Genomic DNA, 17,379 nt, shown 5'->3' with positions numbered 1-17,379 from the left:
AATAACGACAGAAAATAAAATGATACATAATTACTCTCTTTTAAAATTTATTTTCATCAACTTTAGTTGCCTTGTTACTATACGTCATTTGTCTACTTTGACTGTCACTTTCAAGATGCCCAAATTGATAATCCAATTGATCTTAACTTAAATTGGTTTACCGTTAAACTTATCAAAAATATATGATAACCTCAAACGAGTAAATAATTCTCCAATTATTCTCCAATTATATCGTGTCGATCCATTCCCCAACTTTCGAAACATCCGTAAAATCAGATTCTAATTCGAAAGGAACAAATTTAATTCGTACCTGAACGGAACATTACTAGCATTTCTCAATGCACGATTCGTTCCTCATCGTCCGCCAGAACCATAACCAATTTCCTTATGCGATCGTTGCCTCAGCCAGCATTATTACCATCAACCTCGTGATCGTAATCACTGTCATCGCGAACGCATTTTTTCCTCAATTCGCGATAGACGGATAAAGGAAAATCTATTATATCAGCCGCTTTCACTCGATCCCATTCCGTCCGACGCGCGGCGTTCACCCGACGGTTAATAGTCGAGTATCGTAGCGGCAGCTGTATTTCAGAAGATACCTAGTTACCCGTCCTCGTAAACCGTCTTTCGCGCATAAAAGGTGTCCCGCGAGAGATTTGTTGGCGCGTTAGCGCGAAGCGTTTCCGGCTTGCGCCACGCACGCGATTCGTCGCGTTTCACGCTTTCGGCCTTGTTACACATTGAGAAATCGGCGATCTCGTTTTTTGGTTTTCTTTCTTTCCCGCGCAAATTGGCTGGTTAGGTTGAAAGAAACATAACGCCCCCGGAACTGCCGATGTGGTATTTTGGTCAACATTTTGCTGAAACTGTAATCACTTTCTTTTTAATTGCTTGATTTGTTGTTCATTTTGTTCCAGTCGTTTCGACCATGTACGTTTATTATTTCTCGGTTTGACATATCGTCCCATTTGTAATACAGCGGAGCGTGTCGCGAGGAATGTCATAATATTGTGGATACAGTTTGTACTTTTAAAGATAAATATGAAAATGAAAAGGATTTTATTAAATGACTCACACGAGCTGGAAAATTTCATATCGAATATAAACGAATTTGCTATTTTTTTTAATTAACGATCATTGTTTATCGATATTGACACAAGTGTTGTATATATAATATTAAGAATAAAAACTGCACACTTTCGTCAATATTCTTAATGTGTATATATACTGTTTTCTAATTAAGGAATACTGATTCTGTTTACAACTATCTTTATGATAGAAAATTTCCAGGCAAGCCCACCTGCAGAAAATTAAAAATTAAAAAGTAAAAAGTAAATAGCAACGGATGAAATTTTGATATAGGCAATAGTATTGGTGATAATCTCGATACTGAACGATAAGTAACGATAAGAGACTTTTTACATTCTCGTTACGATATCATTTCATAATCGTTTTTACAAATATCGAACGACAGGTCATGTATATCTTATCCTCGCGTTTCTACTGGTTATCATACTAGATAAAATCATTTTTTGCTCATTTTCTTAAAGACCCAAGACTTAAAAGCATTATCCTGTAGAGATTATCCAAATGTAAAAATGATGTTATTTGACACTGCACATACTATTAGGAAATTTAGTTTACTCTGTGAATGTTATTAGCACACATTATCTAAGCAGAGTGATTCGTTTGATTAGATCCTAAGCTTCTTAAAAATATTTTCTATTTTACTGATTATCGCTAAAAAAAATGTACGTAAATTGGAAGAGCTTAAATATACGTCGCATATTTTATAGTTGCCACAAAAATAAATCTGAAACATCGCTCAACTTTTAGATCGTCAAAACAAGCAGACCCCCTAAGCGGTTACCTAAGTACACAATAAGCTTATTCAGGCCAGGGACACAAATGCATTACTTTTAAGGTCACAGAAAACAGTGTCTGGTATCTCTCTTATTTCAAGTCCTTTATTATGAAACCGAATCTGCCACAGTATGTATGTAGTTCAGGGTTAGAGCTATACACCTAGACGAAAGTCAATGTTACGTTGCCACTGAGGCGTAACGAAAAATCTGGACCGTTAGGAGCGATCGTTATTTGTACATCTTCGAGTAAACTGGCCATTGTTTTTCAAGTAGACGTCAAACATAATCAGTATTTTAATAATGAGACATTTTTCAAGTGATCAGGAAATTTATGATATACTCAATAATCGCAAATGTCTCCATATTCATACTGAATGTTATATTCCATAATTAATACGGGGCGTATATTTACCGATCCTGTGAAACTAGGAGTCAGGGAAGTAATAGTTTATCTGCTAATCACGAAAGGAATGATAATTTCTATACATAATAATCCATTAAATTAAACCAAAAATCTGTATGTATGCTGGCATCTGCTTCATATTTCAGGACTACTTTACCAAAAGATTATGAAATTTGCTACGAAGACATCTTCATATATACGGTACCTCGATGAATCGCATCTTTTTTCAAATTTTACGTACGATTTAGCAAACATGGACACAGTTCTGCTTCGGTATTTTCTCAGTTAAAAGTTTTGGCTATTAAAAGCGATAAGATTTGATACGTTCGAAACTATATAACAGCAGGAAAGTTTTGCAACAACGTTGCCAGCAGCTTCGTTGCCAGGCGGGTTGGGACGAGCAGGATTTGTAAACCGCGGTGCGTCTTCAGCGCGAGGTGGCGAACGAAGAAAGAAAATTTCACGTTGGCCTCGCGGGGCGAAGATAAAGCGCGACAACGGGCTTAGCGTTGATCGACGGGATGTCTCGTGACGGATAAGCGAGCGTTCGGTATCCTCGAAAATTATTGGACTGGAATTCGCGAAATAAAATACGCGCCCAACGTGTCAACGAATTTAGGACGTCATGCCTCTTTGACGCGCGTGAAACTTAGAAAGCATTCTCGCGTATTCGCGGTGGCGATGTGAGAAAGAAACGAGAGGAAAGGAAAAGGAAAAAAAATACTCTCCAACTCAAGTTTCTCAATAACAAGAGTTTCGCGAGATACCGTTGCTTTCGCGGATTTAGATTGTCCCTATCTTGCGGGGAACGTCTTCCAACTGTAACACGCCGATTTTTATAGAACTTTGTACGCGGATGGAACTACGGAACACGATACATGTATACTTTGTTGTATGGTGATATTCGTGTTCGAGGAGGCGGAAACTAGCCTCGAGGTTCTAGGAAATTTGCAGAAACTGACGGAAATAAAGAAAGTATTTGTAAAGTAGATGAAGGCATTTAATATGTTTATTAAACAGATAGAAAAATTTAATATTAAATAAACTTTTTGTACATATATCATGTAAGTAATCGTTTCATTTTTCTGGAATTTTTAACTAAAATGTCCAGGAAGAAAATAAATATTAGTCTACATATTTTAGCTACTTGTGAGCACTATTTTCCATGAGAAATATATGATAATCTCAACTCATTGAATAGTATTACAATTTTTGCAGCGATCAGAAATGAATATTCCTCGAATCTGTGGAAGCAATAACACTTGCCGAAGAAGTACGGGGACATGTAATTCTCTAGAAATAAAGCTTTTTCGACAAATGGGAATAGACCTTTGTTACAGAAACCTCTGTCTTTTCTTCGTTCTGATTATATTTAAGTTAGAAATGGCCGTAAATGGTAACGATTTTGATAAATTTCCCAATAATAAGAATTTCGCGAGATACCGCCGCTTTCACGGATTTAGATTGTCCCTATCTATGTTATACAAACCGACACCTACATGAATGTAATAATAGACATAATGGGTAGTGTTTATTTGGCGATCCGCCATGCCGCCGGAGTCTGCATTCCCGCGCACAGCCGACGCTGGCCAATATTTACAAGTACACGTACCGTATACAAATCATATAATTAATTGACAATGTTTTCCCGTCCAAATTTCCGCGTTCGTTGCAAACGATTATTTTTTCAAGCAGCCCTGAAACGAAAAGAACTGGAGTTCATGTCGCTCCATTATGTAACGTTGATACCACGTTTCCGATTTTTCTTTTCACTTTGAAATTGACAAATAGAAATGGTTCATCTCTTTTTATCATAAAGAGCAAACGAGTTGTATGAGGTTCAATTTAGTAATCACGTCGTCCAATTTTTACGATTAATTTTGAATACATATCTGAAAAATTAAAAAATTAAGAAATTATAAATATTTCAGGTATAGAAATATTTATATATCTATGAAAATCTATATATTTATAAATTGATATATCTATATATCAATTTCATAGATATTTCATGTAAGTAATGATTTTAACCCTTCTGGAATTTGTAACTAAAATGTCTCGGAAGAAAATAAATATTAGCCTAAATATTTAGCAACTTGTAAGTACTCCTTTCCATAATAAAGATACGTTAATCTCAACTCGTTGAATAGTATTGAAATTTTCGCAGCGATCAGACGCGAATATTCCTCGAATCTGTGGAACACTTGCCGAAGAAGTGAAACAGAGCCTTCTACGGTGAATGACTAGCAGAACCAGTTTCGAGCAGGTGAAGACCCGAAAAGATAAACACGGAAACAAAGTACAATGAATGCTTTGGAGTAACTGTTCTTAGGGTCGCGCTTCCATTCTCGCTGTTACGCCTATTTAAATGGCCCCTAAAGTTTCGTTTACGACTATTCGTAGCAATGAATTCAGATATCGAGCACGATAGTCGTAAATAAAATTTTCAATGATACCATAGTTCGAGTTGCTGGTAAGCTCGCCTTTTCCTTTGCAAATGAACTCGGAATGTAGCAGCGCAAGACAAACGATATTTAAAAGTTTGTAGAATTTTTACACGTCCTTTAAATAGTTCTGGTGAATGTTGGATATATTACGTGCTTCCGAGTGTAAGTAGTGACTTTTTTGAAAAATGGCATCGTCGCCTTTGCCAATATTGCAGTTGGCTTCGCCAGGGATCTGAGGATTCACCACTGTACCTGAGTTTCGACCACAACAACGTGGATTGTGAATGACATCAAATTTCCACGAATAAGTAATTTTTCCAAATTTAAAAAATCCAAGCCAATTGGACCGTGGGAAATGCTGATACTTGCTTTGACTATCTACGAGTACCCTCACTCTTCCTCAGCTTTCTACTGTTAACAGTTATAAGTTTGTCCCTGTTCGATTATGTATTATATTTCTTGCTAAGTAAAAAAGCCTCGATATGACTTTTTTTATGCTTCAAGATTACTTAAAAGATGGCCCTCGTACACGATTATATAAAAAGAAATTTCATTAGCCCAAAATTTTATTTAAAGACAAGATGGTCGCATTTGATCCGACCGTAGGAGAAGAGGATTAAACTATGCTTACTCGAACCTTGTCCGCTAGATATAGCAAGATTACCTTGATTAAAGTCCACCTGGCCAAAGGAGGCGCTCCTGTACGGCGCACCAGCCCTGTGAAAGGTAAGAAGAGGCCCTCTGGGTTCCAACCTGGTGACCGCGTCCCTCGCCTCTCCCTCGTTGACGCCGCCCGTGGCAGCGTTCAGATTATCGCACAAGTCGTCCACACATGTAGCACTATCCACCACCGAATCACTGTACTGTCTCAGGTGTTTAGGCCCGTCCGCACTGGCGTTCAGCTCGTTTTTTATGTCACTTACGTCACCACTGCTCCTGTCGTGTTGCCTGCCCGATCGCGAGAATCTCCGCGAATCGGAGAAGGGCTTCCTCGACTCACTGTAACACTCATCACCCACACTCTCACTCCGACCTATCGTCTTCAGGTGATGTTGCTGGGGATGCTGGTTGCTCGGGCTGTGGCCATCGCTGTGCGAAAAGCTTCGACAGGTAGGCCGACCGTCGCAGCGACCGCATCCTGGATTGGTTGCCTGAGAAGAAATTCGATTTCCTAGTGAATATTAAGACTTTTTCAATAAAGCATAAAGATAGGATACTTAGAACCAAAAGAAGTCTGATCGCTACTACGATATGTTATGAAGATGGACAAAAACTCTTTAACCTATAACAACGCGCGAGACTCATGGTAGAGAATTTGAGTAGAACATTGAGTAGAATTTTGAGTAGAGAACAATTTGAGTAGAATTTTATATCTGATTATGGCACGCACAGGATTAACATGGTCGCTTGGTCACTGTCCAGTCTCCCAGCGGTGTATCTAATAGCATAATACTATGACCCGTGCTAGAGTCATGCACAGTGATCATATTAAGGGACAGCTGGTGGGATCCAGTGGAATAACTGTCCCAGAATCTCAGTTCATAATGGTGTTTAGCAATTTACCGAGTTCCGGGGTGCTGAGGTTCTTGTGGTCGCGAGGATAATTTACATAGCAAAGTAAACAAGGAAATTATCGTATTCCTTAACTGAAGTTTTTAATCGAATCTGGCATTTGGAGTGGACGATGAAGAAGTAGAAATTCTGAGAGAGACAACAAGGATATGCAGATGGTTAAACATTTGAGCGACGCTATTGATTTTAGATTGATTATGGATGAAGCTCTCTATGCCAGGATTCGTTCTTTCAGTTGTGATCACGTTTGATCCTCAACAGTGTGGAAGAATAGAAAGAGGATATATCTAGAAGCCATCGTTTATGAATTGAGAAATGAATTTCTCACCTGTGGATAGCTTTGTGGTGATTGCTGGTATCCAGTGGGAGGTGGAGAGGATGCTTGAACACGAGAAGGTCTTCTGGGTGGTGGTACCGGTGCTGGTCCCTTGAGTTTTTCGGTGAGCTCTCGAAGGCGCTCGGCCTTGTCGCTCCGGGGGCCGGAAGAGGACTTCTTGCCACTTCCTCCTCCGCCCCCGCTCCACCGGAACCTGTGCAATCGGTCCACCGCTATCACTGCTGGCTCCTGAACAAACAAATCAAACCCCCCTTACTTTCAACGGGTATCATAATCCTTAAAGAGTATCCTGGAGGACCTGAAGCGATCAGAATTTTTCGAAAAGGTTACTTCACCAATGGTAAAGAATTCATACTAAATGGACCAATGATTGGCAGTATTAATATCATGAAAACGCATCTTACTGGTGGATTCTAAATAAACAAATCAAATCTCTTTTACTGGCAGCTTTCCATACATACTGTAATCGTTAAAGAGTATCCTGAAGAACTAGAGAGATTGAGTCTGGATACAACTTTTGAAAAAAAGTTATTTCATCCTTGGACTAACGATTAATAGCATCATTATTGTGAAAATCCACTATTTAGGTTAACGTTTACAGCGTCCTGCACTGTCTTAGGTATTCGGGATTCCTTTGTTACCTCTTCCTGATTTTCTGGATTACTATGATTCTCATCAGATTTTTAAGGTCGTGCACTCGTGATCAGACCAATTTTTGAATCGACCATGCTGCTTCACGTGCGCTGCCTCGTGCCTGCCCGCGAGGGAAAAGACAGATGACGACCAAAATAGAATATCGCTCTTCGACTAGACACCTACGTATCGCATGTACGAGTTTCCGATTCTCTAGGCCCGTCACTTTCTCGCGATCAACTTTTTCTCTTAACGGTACTTATTACTCCAAAATTATGCGGAACAGGATCTTCGAAGAAAAATCATAACATGTGAAGTGTCAAAACTTGTCGGTATCCTGCTACAAAACCCCCTGACGATTGCTACGTGATACAAAAGACACGTGACCAAGAAACTGGTACACCTATCAAAGACAATGGTGAAAGTAAATGGACTTGTTATTTGCTCCCATAATTAAAGTCAGAAGATATGCACGATACGTGCTAATTGCATCCGAGTATTCCTCTATCAACGTTTACGAAACGTCTCTTACCTCCATCAGCAGCCATTAATAAATACTACATCTCCTCGCCACCACCTTGTAACCCGCCTCGCGAGTTTTGACACAAAGCGTCCGCAGGTCGAAGACACTTCGTCCCAAATACCAATCAACGGACTCACTCTTACGAAATCACAGCAGTTTTTCTACGACCTCCGTGAGATTCCACCGTCCATGGATCACCGAAAATATCCTCCAGAATGAATTCGATCGGGAGACCCAGTCGTCGAGGTAATGGGCCCGCGACGGCAACCTATTGGAACAGACTCGAGCGACGATTCCCAATTGGCAATAATAATCGCGCGTCCACGAGAGGCGATCGAGTCGAGACCAATTGGACAATGATCCACGGTAACTTGGAACGATCCAACGATCGATGGAATATACCTGCAGCTTCAGCGTCTGATGCTTGGTCCACTGTGCGAGTTGTCGCGGCACCGAGACAGACTGCAGCGTCGGGACGACGGTGGACGTGTTGAACGACGTCGAGGAGGATGGCGACGAGGACGACGGTACCGCCGCCGTTAGAGTTGCGGACGATTGTGGTTGATGGTGCTGGCCAGTGCTGTTCCCCACCGATGTTTGCAGCATCCCTCGGTTATTATTAGAGTTCACCAACGGTTGCGCCGACGTCGTTGGCGTCGTCAGCGTCGCCGGCTGTTCCATGCCGGCAGCACGGCTGTTCGAATACGTGGGAGGCCCAGGAAAAGGAGTCTGTCCACCTACTCCGCCACCGCCACCTCCAGCTCCACCTACACCTCCTCCTCCGCCTGTTCCGCACGTCGTCGTACTCGTCGTCGACGCTGCCGTCGCTGTCGACGGCGGAAAACGCGGCAACGGCAGACGGGAACGCGGCCCGATGCAACAACAATCGGCGATGCTCGAGCTTAGCTCCAGGACAGGATTTTCCAAGGACTTCTCCGTCAGTCTTTCCCTCGAGTCGTTTTCCCGGGAGTTTCTCTTCCGTCTTCTGTCTTGGGACTCTTCTCTCGTGTTTGACGGCGGCAGGCTCTCCTGCAAACAGACCACGAATAGGTTTGCGATGGATACATTCACAAACGTCACTTGTAACGAGCTGAAAAACTGCTGCAGGGTTGCGTTGTAGCAACTCAATTGAAGTCAACGTTACAATGCAAGATATGACACCTCCTTTGTCGATGTCTGTTCACTTCTCATGTTTTTTCGAAGGTGTAGTGGAATACCGATGCCCATATAGAGAGGTCACCAAACCAATTTTCATAATGTTTTGATGAATCACTCTTGAAGCATGAAGTCAAACATATACACGTATACACACGCATTCATACGGAAAGAATTTATTCAAAAATTGAATAACATCAGGCAATAATTACCATAATTCCCATACAAATAATCCCAGACGTACGTGCAAACACACCCATACATACAAAATTTGTTAAATTTCGATGTGGCTCTACTATATGGAGTTTAAATAATAAATGTTTCCAGAAACAGTTATGACATACAGACGGTTAATATTTAATATTTTATATTTTATATTTGATAAATTGAATACCTCCACGACTTTGGTAGCTATTTACAGACTGTCTCTACTGATAACACATGTTAACTTCGGAAACGGACTCCCAAAAAATGCTGAACGACTACATTGTCATGTTACGTTCTCCCTAATCAGCAATAAATTAGTTCTCTACAATTGTATACACGGTGTTGTGTTTGCAACTGTGTACCCACCAAACATGCCTTACTGAGAAGTTTGAAATTTCGTTCCACCACAGATTGAGAATAAGGAAAAAAAAGAATGTTGGTTACAACTCAAAAGGAATGTGACACGTTGTAAATATTGCTCATACGATATGCTAATACTGAAATTTTCTCGGCGAAACAACAAGAGTTCAGGTACTCGTACGTTCTTCAAAAACATTTAAATAATACGTAAAGGAAAGATGGTGTACTGATTTGAATATTGAGCGTATTTTATTCCGAATGTACAATTTCCAATAAAGGAAGACTCCATCCTTTTCGAATGTCCATACCAGATCGGTTTGTATGCTTTCTTGTTTGATATAGTATAAAAGCACCGGAATAAATGAGACCATAAAGCTCATAAGTGGCTTCGTATGCAAAGAGGTTCAAACTGCTTTTTGAGGTACCGCATAAAACGTAACGTAGGAAGTAGAACTTGCATCTACAAGGTATTTCACCTTGCCCTCGTCACATTGATCAATAAATTTATCAATTTAGATCTTTCCCCTTCGCCAAAAAGTTCATTCCAGATATTATATAATAATCCCAACAGTTATTTCCTGATAGTTTGATTAGGTGGCTGTGTTAATAATTAATTGACTCTAGCTTCGAGTGGAATTCCAAGTTCGCCATTGTTTATTAAATGTGGAACAACAAACAGGCTTGGACACTTTGTCCACCTACCGTCTACATAATTTCTCCTAAAACACCATTGCGTTCCTACTAACTCAGCCAACTCTAATATTTTATAATTTACAATAAAGTTTTTCCATCTCAACTTAACCTTTGGACTTTGTTATACTAGTCAATATCTCGAGAAACTGTTACTTGCAATCCCTTTATTCGTACAAATTAATACGATCTTCTTTAATCGAAATGCCAGCACTTCCAGTAACGATGACTTTCTAACTTCAGCACGGAAGAAAGAAACTTCCTCCATCAAATCTTTTCAAGCTACTAAAATGTCAGCGTCCAAGCTTAAATCATTATTCACGTCCCTTTACACGGCCCAACTCGAACGTGTGCGGGAACGATTACGGTAAAGAGGATCCAAGAGGAGACAATGGCGTTGAGGTAAGGTGACGCTGTTTCTTCCCACGAACGGGCTTGAGATAAACTCCTCTGAAATAGATCTCCGACTCTTGTGTATGCAACGCGACGTATATAGAGGATATGCTGGAAAGTAGAACCATCTAATCTCCTTTCTCGAAATCCTTCCGAGATAGCGAGATACGTTCTGAAATGTCTGTTTCGATCCTCGCTCTGACACCGCGTTTTACGCTCCGCCGCTGGAAACACGATACTACGCAGAAATGCATGGAAATGCGAAGATAACGAAATACCTCTACCTCTCGAATCATAATAATTCCGTAAGAATATATTTTCACTGTCCAAGAAACTCAGGATCGAATAGTTTCAGTTCCTCAATTTCGCTCCGCAATTGAATTCTGATGTGCATAAATCCTAGCTTTCAGCTGATCGATAAAACAAACGAGTGAAGCAGTTGATATAAAAACACTGATATTCAAACGATAAGGGATCGAATCGAACTGCGTAGCCACTTATTAAGTATCCAAATTCTTTCGTTTAGATTTTCTCAGTTCGGTACATTCTTCTGTTTAGATTTTGTGAGTTTTGTCGAGTCTCGCTCGACATAGGACACTAAAGGGCTAATAAACCTTCTTATCGAACTCAAAATCAACCCGTACTCGCTATAGTCCATTACGTTTTCATAGCGTCTCACGTCAGAGTGAAAAGAAACAAAAATATTCTAACAGTCGACAATTTGTCGCAAAGCGGACAAAGAATGCAAAGGGTTGAAGCTAAAAGATGTTCTTTACGTGGCTAAAATCGGAGTACGAGCGTCGGATCATCAGCTCCCGATCAGCGTGCGCTGTGATCTGTCGCGATCGAAGGACTTGGCAGAGGTTCGCGGGCTCGTCCGTATGTGTCACACGGGATTCACGTAGCTGCTACGTGTGCGTATGATGTCAACGTGGATATTATTCCGGTTGAGCGAGGACGGCCAGCCAGAAAAATAGGAAGAGGAAGAGAGAAGGAAAAAGGGAGATGGCTCAAAATCGGCCCGAGTCACTGACTGGCGGCATTCTATTTGCGCGATCGGCTCTATATTTAGGATTCCCAACGTCTTCACTTTGCTCATGCGAAACTGCTATGTCGCGAATCCGTCGAAGGTCGTCACGACAGCCAACGGAGTTCGAATTCTTATTCGTGTGGACGACACGTTTTTAAACCTCGGCGGGATTTAGACGCGCCGACATAGGAAGTTGGATCACCTATAACGAGCCAATTTCGCCTCAGAATTGCGCGCGTCACGCTACGCGGATAACATGTTCCGAGTGTGTGGACGATCTTGGTTGGAAGTGAGTAAAAAGAACTTTCTGTGATGAAGATGTTCAGAAGATCAAATTTCGATAACACTAATAGTTTCAATTCTGTGAATTACATTATTTTGTGGCAGGTGAACGAAAAAAGAAATTTTTGTGAAGATTCTACTTCTATTTAGACGAGTACACGCCTCTAAAACAATCAACTTTACAAACTACCTGTAGCTGCTACGAATCAGAACTCCCACAGTTAAGTCTTCATCGCTAGTAGCAGTGCAGAAAGTAAGAGTATAATCTACCTAGCTACCTCGTACCTTCCAGTCAATCGTTGTCTATTTTCAGGATCTATTTCCAGCCTTCCTATCGAAGTTAAATTTCAATCGCCAATGATACACCGCCACACCTAGCTTTTCCCTGTCGGTGTACCTCCACCAACCGCAACAAACTAATGACGACGTTAAGAGTGCAGCCACAGGAGACTGTTGGAACACATCGATCATTCATTCAACAAAGACGACACACTGCACCAACGGACACCCTCATCATTCTCGATTTACACTACTTACATTCAATTGTTATCGTGTAACTATACTAAGTATCCTGTTGCAACCTTCGCGTGCAACAATCTCGGTAAATCACACCTACACATTGGTCCCATGCATCGAACCTCAACTAGCCGTTACGGACGGTAATTTATCGTAAGAGCAGCATCGGTACGCGAGTCTGTGTCGTAACATTTGTGAGTGTAAATTGTGTATATTGTATAATAAAGAAATAGTACTTTAAACAAGCTGATGAAACATCAGGAGAAGAATTTCATCCAACAGTCCTGAAGAATGAAAATTTTATAAATTTAATGACTCGTCCTCCAAAGAAATCAAAGTATGTCCTGGGATTAATTAAGATGGTTACTTTGGATGAAGAAGCTGGTGAAAGACAGTTGGAAGGGGAAAGAAGAGAACGTAGACCGACCTATACTGAGAATGAGAACCGTAATAAGCAAATTGAAACTGTTCAACTGTAGACAATTACGGTAATAATTACGGCAAAGTGATGGGGATTAGTGTGACGTGACCTAGATTCATGGAAAAGGTTAGGAACTGGGCGAATGCTCTTCGAATGGAACTCAGCTTAAAATATACTTGTGGCCGACGTGCATAAACTAATCTTAGCTATTAAATGACGATGGCTAGTCATTTATACCGAGTTTAACTGCAATTTAATGTAAGATTTAGTGACATAGAGTACAAATTTGTATAAAACTGTATAACTATTTTATTCTTTTTAAATCGTTACTAAAATTTAGGAACAATAAAATAAGAAGACATGCACATGTATCCATAAAATAAAATAAAATTGTAGGTGATTGTAAATTTGCAAGAACAATACAGTATTTGACGAAGAAATACAAGTAATAATGACAGGTTGTAATCCCATCCCCTTGTCACATTCAGGGTCCCAGGAGGAAACCATTGTTTACCCAGTCCTTCCTCAAAGCCACTCTTAACAGGATTTAGAGGGGCGATGAAAGGGTAGACAGCAGGTTAAATATATAGAAAAAAAGGGTAAACTTCTTACCTGAGAAAGTCGCAGACCGTATCTGGTGCCACCCAGCACGACGTATCCACCGCCGACAGTTGCCCCAGTCATGGCTCTCGCAGCACCCCCGAGCCATCCTCCGAATCCACTCCCTCCTGCCTTTTCCGGCCCGCCACCCCCGTCTCCACCGACGCGGGGCATTCTTCATCCTCCCTTCACCCTGCACAAAGGCACAATGCAGATTATGTACCATCATCAAGGGACAATAAACTTCACCCTTTGTCCTTTTAATTCGACGAAGAAGAAACAGCCAAGTATCTCCAAGTTAACAACAACCTTACAACTGTAGTATCCGCGCTTCCCATACCCGACAATAAGGAGTCAAATAAGAACACGAAACGTAGGGTACGGGATTGGTCGCGTAGGTAAAGCGATCGACTGTGGATCCGAGGATCGTGGGTTCTCGAATCTCCGTGCCTTATTTTTCGTATAGACTTCTACATATGGTGGCTCGGCCGGGGTGGGGGGTTACAGCGGCAACTACACCGAAGAAGACCGGCCAGTGACGATGAGTGACGATGAACAACAATGCCACGCGAAGGACGGTGGAACGGGCAACAATGAGGCGTCGAGAGAGAACAACGTTCCAGAAAGAGAGAGGGGAGTACACTCGCGAAAGAGGGCGCGGCGCGCACTGTTGTTGAGACGCGAAATCCGAGAAAACGGACATTCGAGGGCGAATGAATGTCAATTCAGGATAGCCGAGTGTAGTATCCGCGCCTTCCATACCCAACAATAAGGAGTCAAATAAGAACACGAAACGTAGGGTACGGGATTGGTCGCGTAGGTAAAGCGGTCGACTGTGGATCCGAGAATCGTGGGCTCTCGAATCCCCGTGCCTTATTTTTCGTTTAGACTCCTACACAACTTAACGATCAAGTTTAAGGGATGATCTACTCCAGAACCTTGAAGACGTTAATCTATATTTATATTTTTCTTGAAGTTTCAACCAGGTCTAGAGCCATGATCTCTTCAATTCTTTACATCTCTTTAATCAACCTAGAAATTGATGAAGTTGTAGATGCACATTTGTTTATATATCTTTAAAACACCCTGTAATGTTTTACTCTCGTGGTTCGCGAAATTATTTTTCTTTTTGTAACGCGATAACCCGCGAAAAATGATTGTTGTATGTACCTTGTGCGTCGACGCAGTTCAACGTGGCAAGTCTTTCGTTTTCAAGCTCGTTGTATCACCTGTTGCGTCGTCTCGCTGGTGTTTATTTAACGTTGGGAATTTGCGGAATTATAAGCTGCATTTAAATTTTGATGAATGGACTGATAATTGTAAAGCGAATAACATTGTTTAATGGGGCGTTGTAATTTAGACGAGGTTCAATTATTTCGCTCGGCTGTATAAAGAGAGACATTCAAGCTTGTGTCATAACCTGCGGCTGTAACCTTTATTACAAGATTCATCCAATTCAATTCAGGCTAATAAAAAGGCTCTATTATAATTCTTACTGTACAACCACGTTTCAAGCTATATGTTTATAATTACCGAAAGAAATGATACACTGCTATCAAAATGCATGGTTTCACTGTTTCACTGGTTTCTTATAAACGCTACTTTTGTCTTAAGAATTTAACTCGAATTAATCAATCTCCATTATTAGTTGGAATATTCCCGTCACAATTCAACATCCTGAACCACTCGTACATGTTTGACAATGACCAATCACTAAGAATAATTTCAAAAAATTAAATAACGACCCAATTATCTATAAAATATTTCTAACGTCGTAAATCGCTACACACATCTTCCTCCTTACCATTTACAGCATGACAACTATTATAATTTCAATACCTACGGAATGAGCACTCTTCTCCATCGAATTTGCATCAATATCTTAATTGCTACACCCTTCGCTGCCATAAATTACACGTATCGTTAACGTAACTCAACAATTTAATTTCGAAAATATCGCGATTACAGGTCCACTTCGATCACACGTCAGATATCGCGAATGCGTTTATCTTCGTAGATTGACGTTGGTCTATAAAATAGCCTTAAAGCTTTTAGTAACTTGTAACGCGCGCGAGCGATAAATTTTCGACGAACTTTAATGGAACTCTCGCGCGAATTCTCGAGAATTTCATTCACCAACGGACGACTCACTGTAAATAAATAAAATTGTTCCCAACGGTTATCAGGGAATGCGCAAACGTTCGCAGGAATTCAAAGAGCAATCGTCGTGCGTGCGTGCGTGACTTCGCATGACCAAGGCATTTTAGTCAGATTTGTTCCCGGTAGTAAAAATTTATAGTAACGATTCGGTTTCACGAGTGATACTTTCCGAACCTGCAATTACATATTTCTTTTCCGTTAGCATTCCCTATGATTTAATGTCTATCGGTATAGAAAATTCGCGTCGTTCACGGAGATCGAAGATTTATCATTTTTCATTCCTGGAGTGTGATTAAAATGACACATATTTTTTTTATATTTCGCGAGAATGTATCAAACGAATATTTTGTTTTATTCGATTACTGTTGAATTATGGTCTCATTTGAAAACGAACAACATAGTGGTAGTTTTGTAATTATTTCATCATGTAGATTTATTATAATGTTTCGTTGAATATTAATAAAATGATATTTTAAATATGTTTCTCGATTTTAGATCTTCTTTATCAGCAACTTTAAATTAAAATTAAATTACATTCAGACACCAAGGAGTTTTTTTTTACAGAAATTAATTACGAAGTTTAAACGCATCTGCTGTAGTATATATTAAGAGTCGACCGGAAATTGACGTCATCGAACCGTTACATCCGACTTGGGTGTCACTGATTGAATCTGACCAAAAAAGAAAAGCATTTCGCTGGCAATGAAACAGACAAGAAAATGTGCTCTTAAATGGGAACGTTGTAATTAATATCAGAATTTATTTTCATAAAAGAGGCAAAAACAATTCGATGAAAAAAGGCTTGGAACGTACAAGCCATTTCCATTCGCTTGATCGCAAAAAGATGAATATTATAAACGTGATCGTTCGCAATGGTACATCGCTTTGAAATTTTGCAGGAATTTGCATATCAAACGACAGAGTAAAAAATGGAAATTGAATTATTCACGTTCCTTCGTTAATTTCTCGAAAATCCAGAAAAACGATAAATATTCTCTGCTTTAATTTTTAAATTGGATAAACATTACATTATTAATATTTTACTTACGAATGCGTTAGAATGTAAATATTTTAGTACGTTTTTCGCGCAAACCTCCAAAAACCTAGCTTTCATCTAAACATGATCGCGATGGAGGCTTTACAGTTGCAAATATTGAGAGTTTATAAATATCCGTGTATGTCTTTTCTATTTCCGAATGCTGAAGGCTAGCTATATCGGAAGTTAAAGTGGTTCGTGCATCTTCGTAGCAAAGAGGCATTAACGCGAAGAGTCCATCATCGATCTCGAAATAATGGAGATTATAAACTTTCCACCCACGATGTATTCTTTGGTTGCAAAGTTAGCTTCGTCATACAGAAGAAAGTAACATTATTTTTGAAAATTAAATTGAAGTAATTATTCCATCGATACATATTTTGATCTTGACTTTTTTACTTTGAACAATAATAGAAAATTTTATGAAATATTGCTAAATTTACGTCTTAAATTTCCTTTTTTATCGCGTCCAAAGCAATCGCTGCAATGTTGATAACATCGATAAATTTCTAAGTACTTAGTCTACAAACAAAAGAAAATAATGCTAGTACCAAACTGTTAATACTCGTGGAATAAATTGATAGTGTCGATGACGGGGTTGGTGTCGAAATTGGATCCAGTTAGTTTATATTTGATTACTGCCACGAGAGCGAGGACTAGATTGCTTCACTGCCTAAATTCTGTTGTACAGAGTGCGTGTTACATGGCGTTCGATGTAGGGTCGAGATTTATGCGACGATAAAATT

At 40.1% G+C, this 17,379-nt stretch overlaps 1 protein-coding gene and 1 long non-coding RNA gene across 7 annotated transcripts in view; one reads left to right on the top strand and one right to left on the bottom strand.

Moving 5' to 3' along the window:
• Positions 1–17,379, bottom strand: part of LOC128884459 (rho guanine nucleotide exchange factor osg-1) — a 63,054-nt gene that overhangs the window by 35,805 nt on the left and 9,870 nt on the right. For all 6 annotated transcript variants that reach the window (XM_054137900.1, XM_054137915.1, XM_054137923.1 and 3 more), the window contains exons 2-5: positions 13,450–13,630; positions 8,186–8,812; positions 6,619–6,855; positions 5,383–5,869 (exon numbers count right to left, since the gene is read on the bottom strand). In XM_054137900.1, the coding sequence (XP_053993875.1) occupies positions 5,383–5,869; positions 6,619–6,855; positions 8,186–8,812; positions 13,450–13,611 (1,513 nt within the window). In that variant the 5' untranslated portion in view covers positions 13,612–13,630. The remainder of the gene's footprint in view (positions 1–5,382; positions 5,870–6,618; positions 6,856–8,185; positions 8,813–13,449; positions 13,631–17,379) is intronic.
• LOC128884523 (uncharacterized) lies at positions 11,786–13,313 on the top strand. Its single transcript, XR_008459403.1, has 3 exons — positions 11,786–11,907; positions 12,006–12,153; positions 12,214–13,313. It is a non-coding gene; the product is annotated as an uncharacterized LOC128884523 (long non-coding RNA).

Source organism: Hylaeus volcanicus, chromosome 1, assembly GCF_026283585.1.
Source record: "Hylaeus volcanicus isolate JK05 chromosome 1, UHH_iyHylVolc1.0_haploid, whole genome shotgun sequence".
In the NCBI taxonomy this organism is placed as follows: domain Eukaryota; kingdom Metazoa; phylum Arthropoda; class Insecta; order Hymenoptera; family Colletidae; genus Hylaeus; species Hylaeus volcanicus.
Note: the sequence above shows the minus strand (reverse complement) of the source record. Positions and strands in the feature narration are given on the sequence as shown.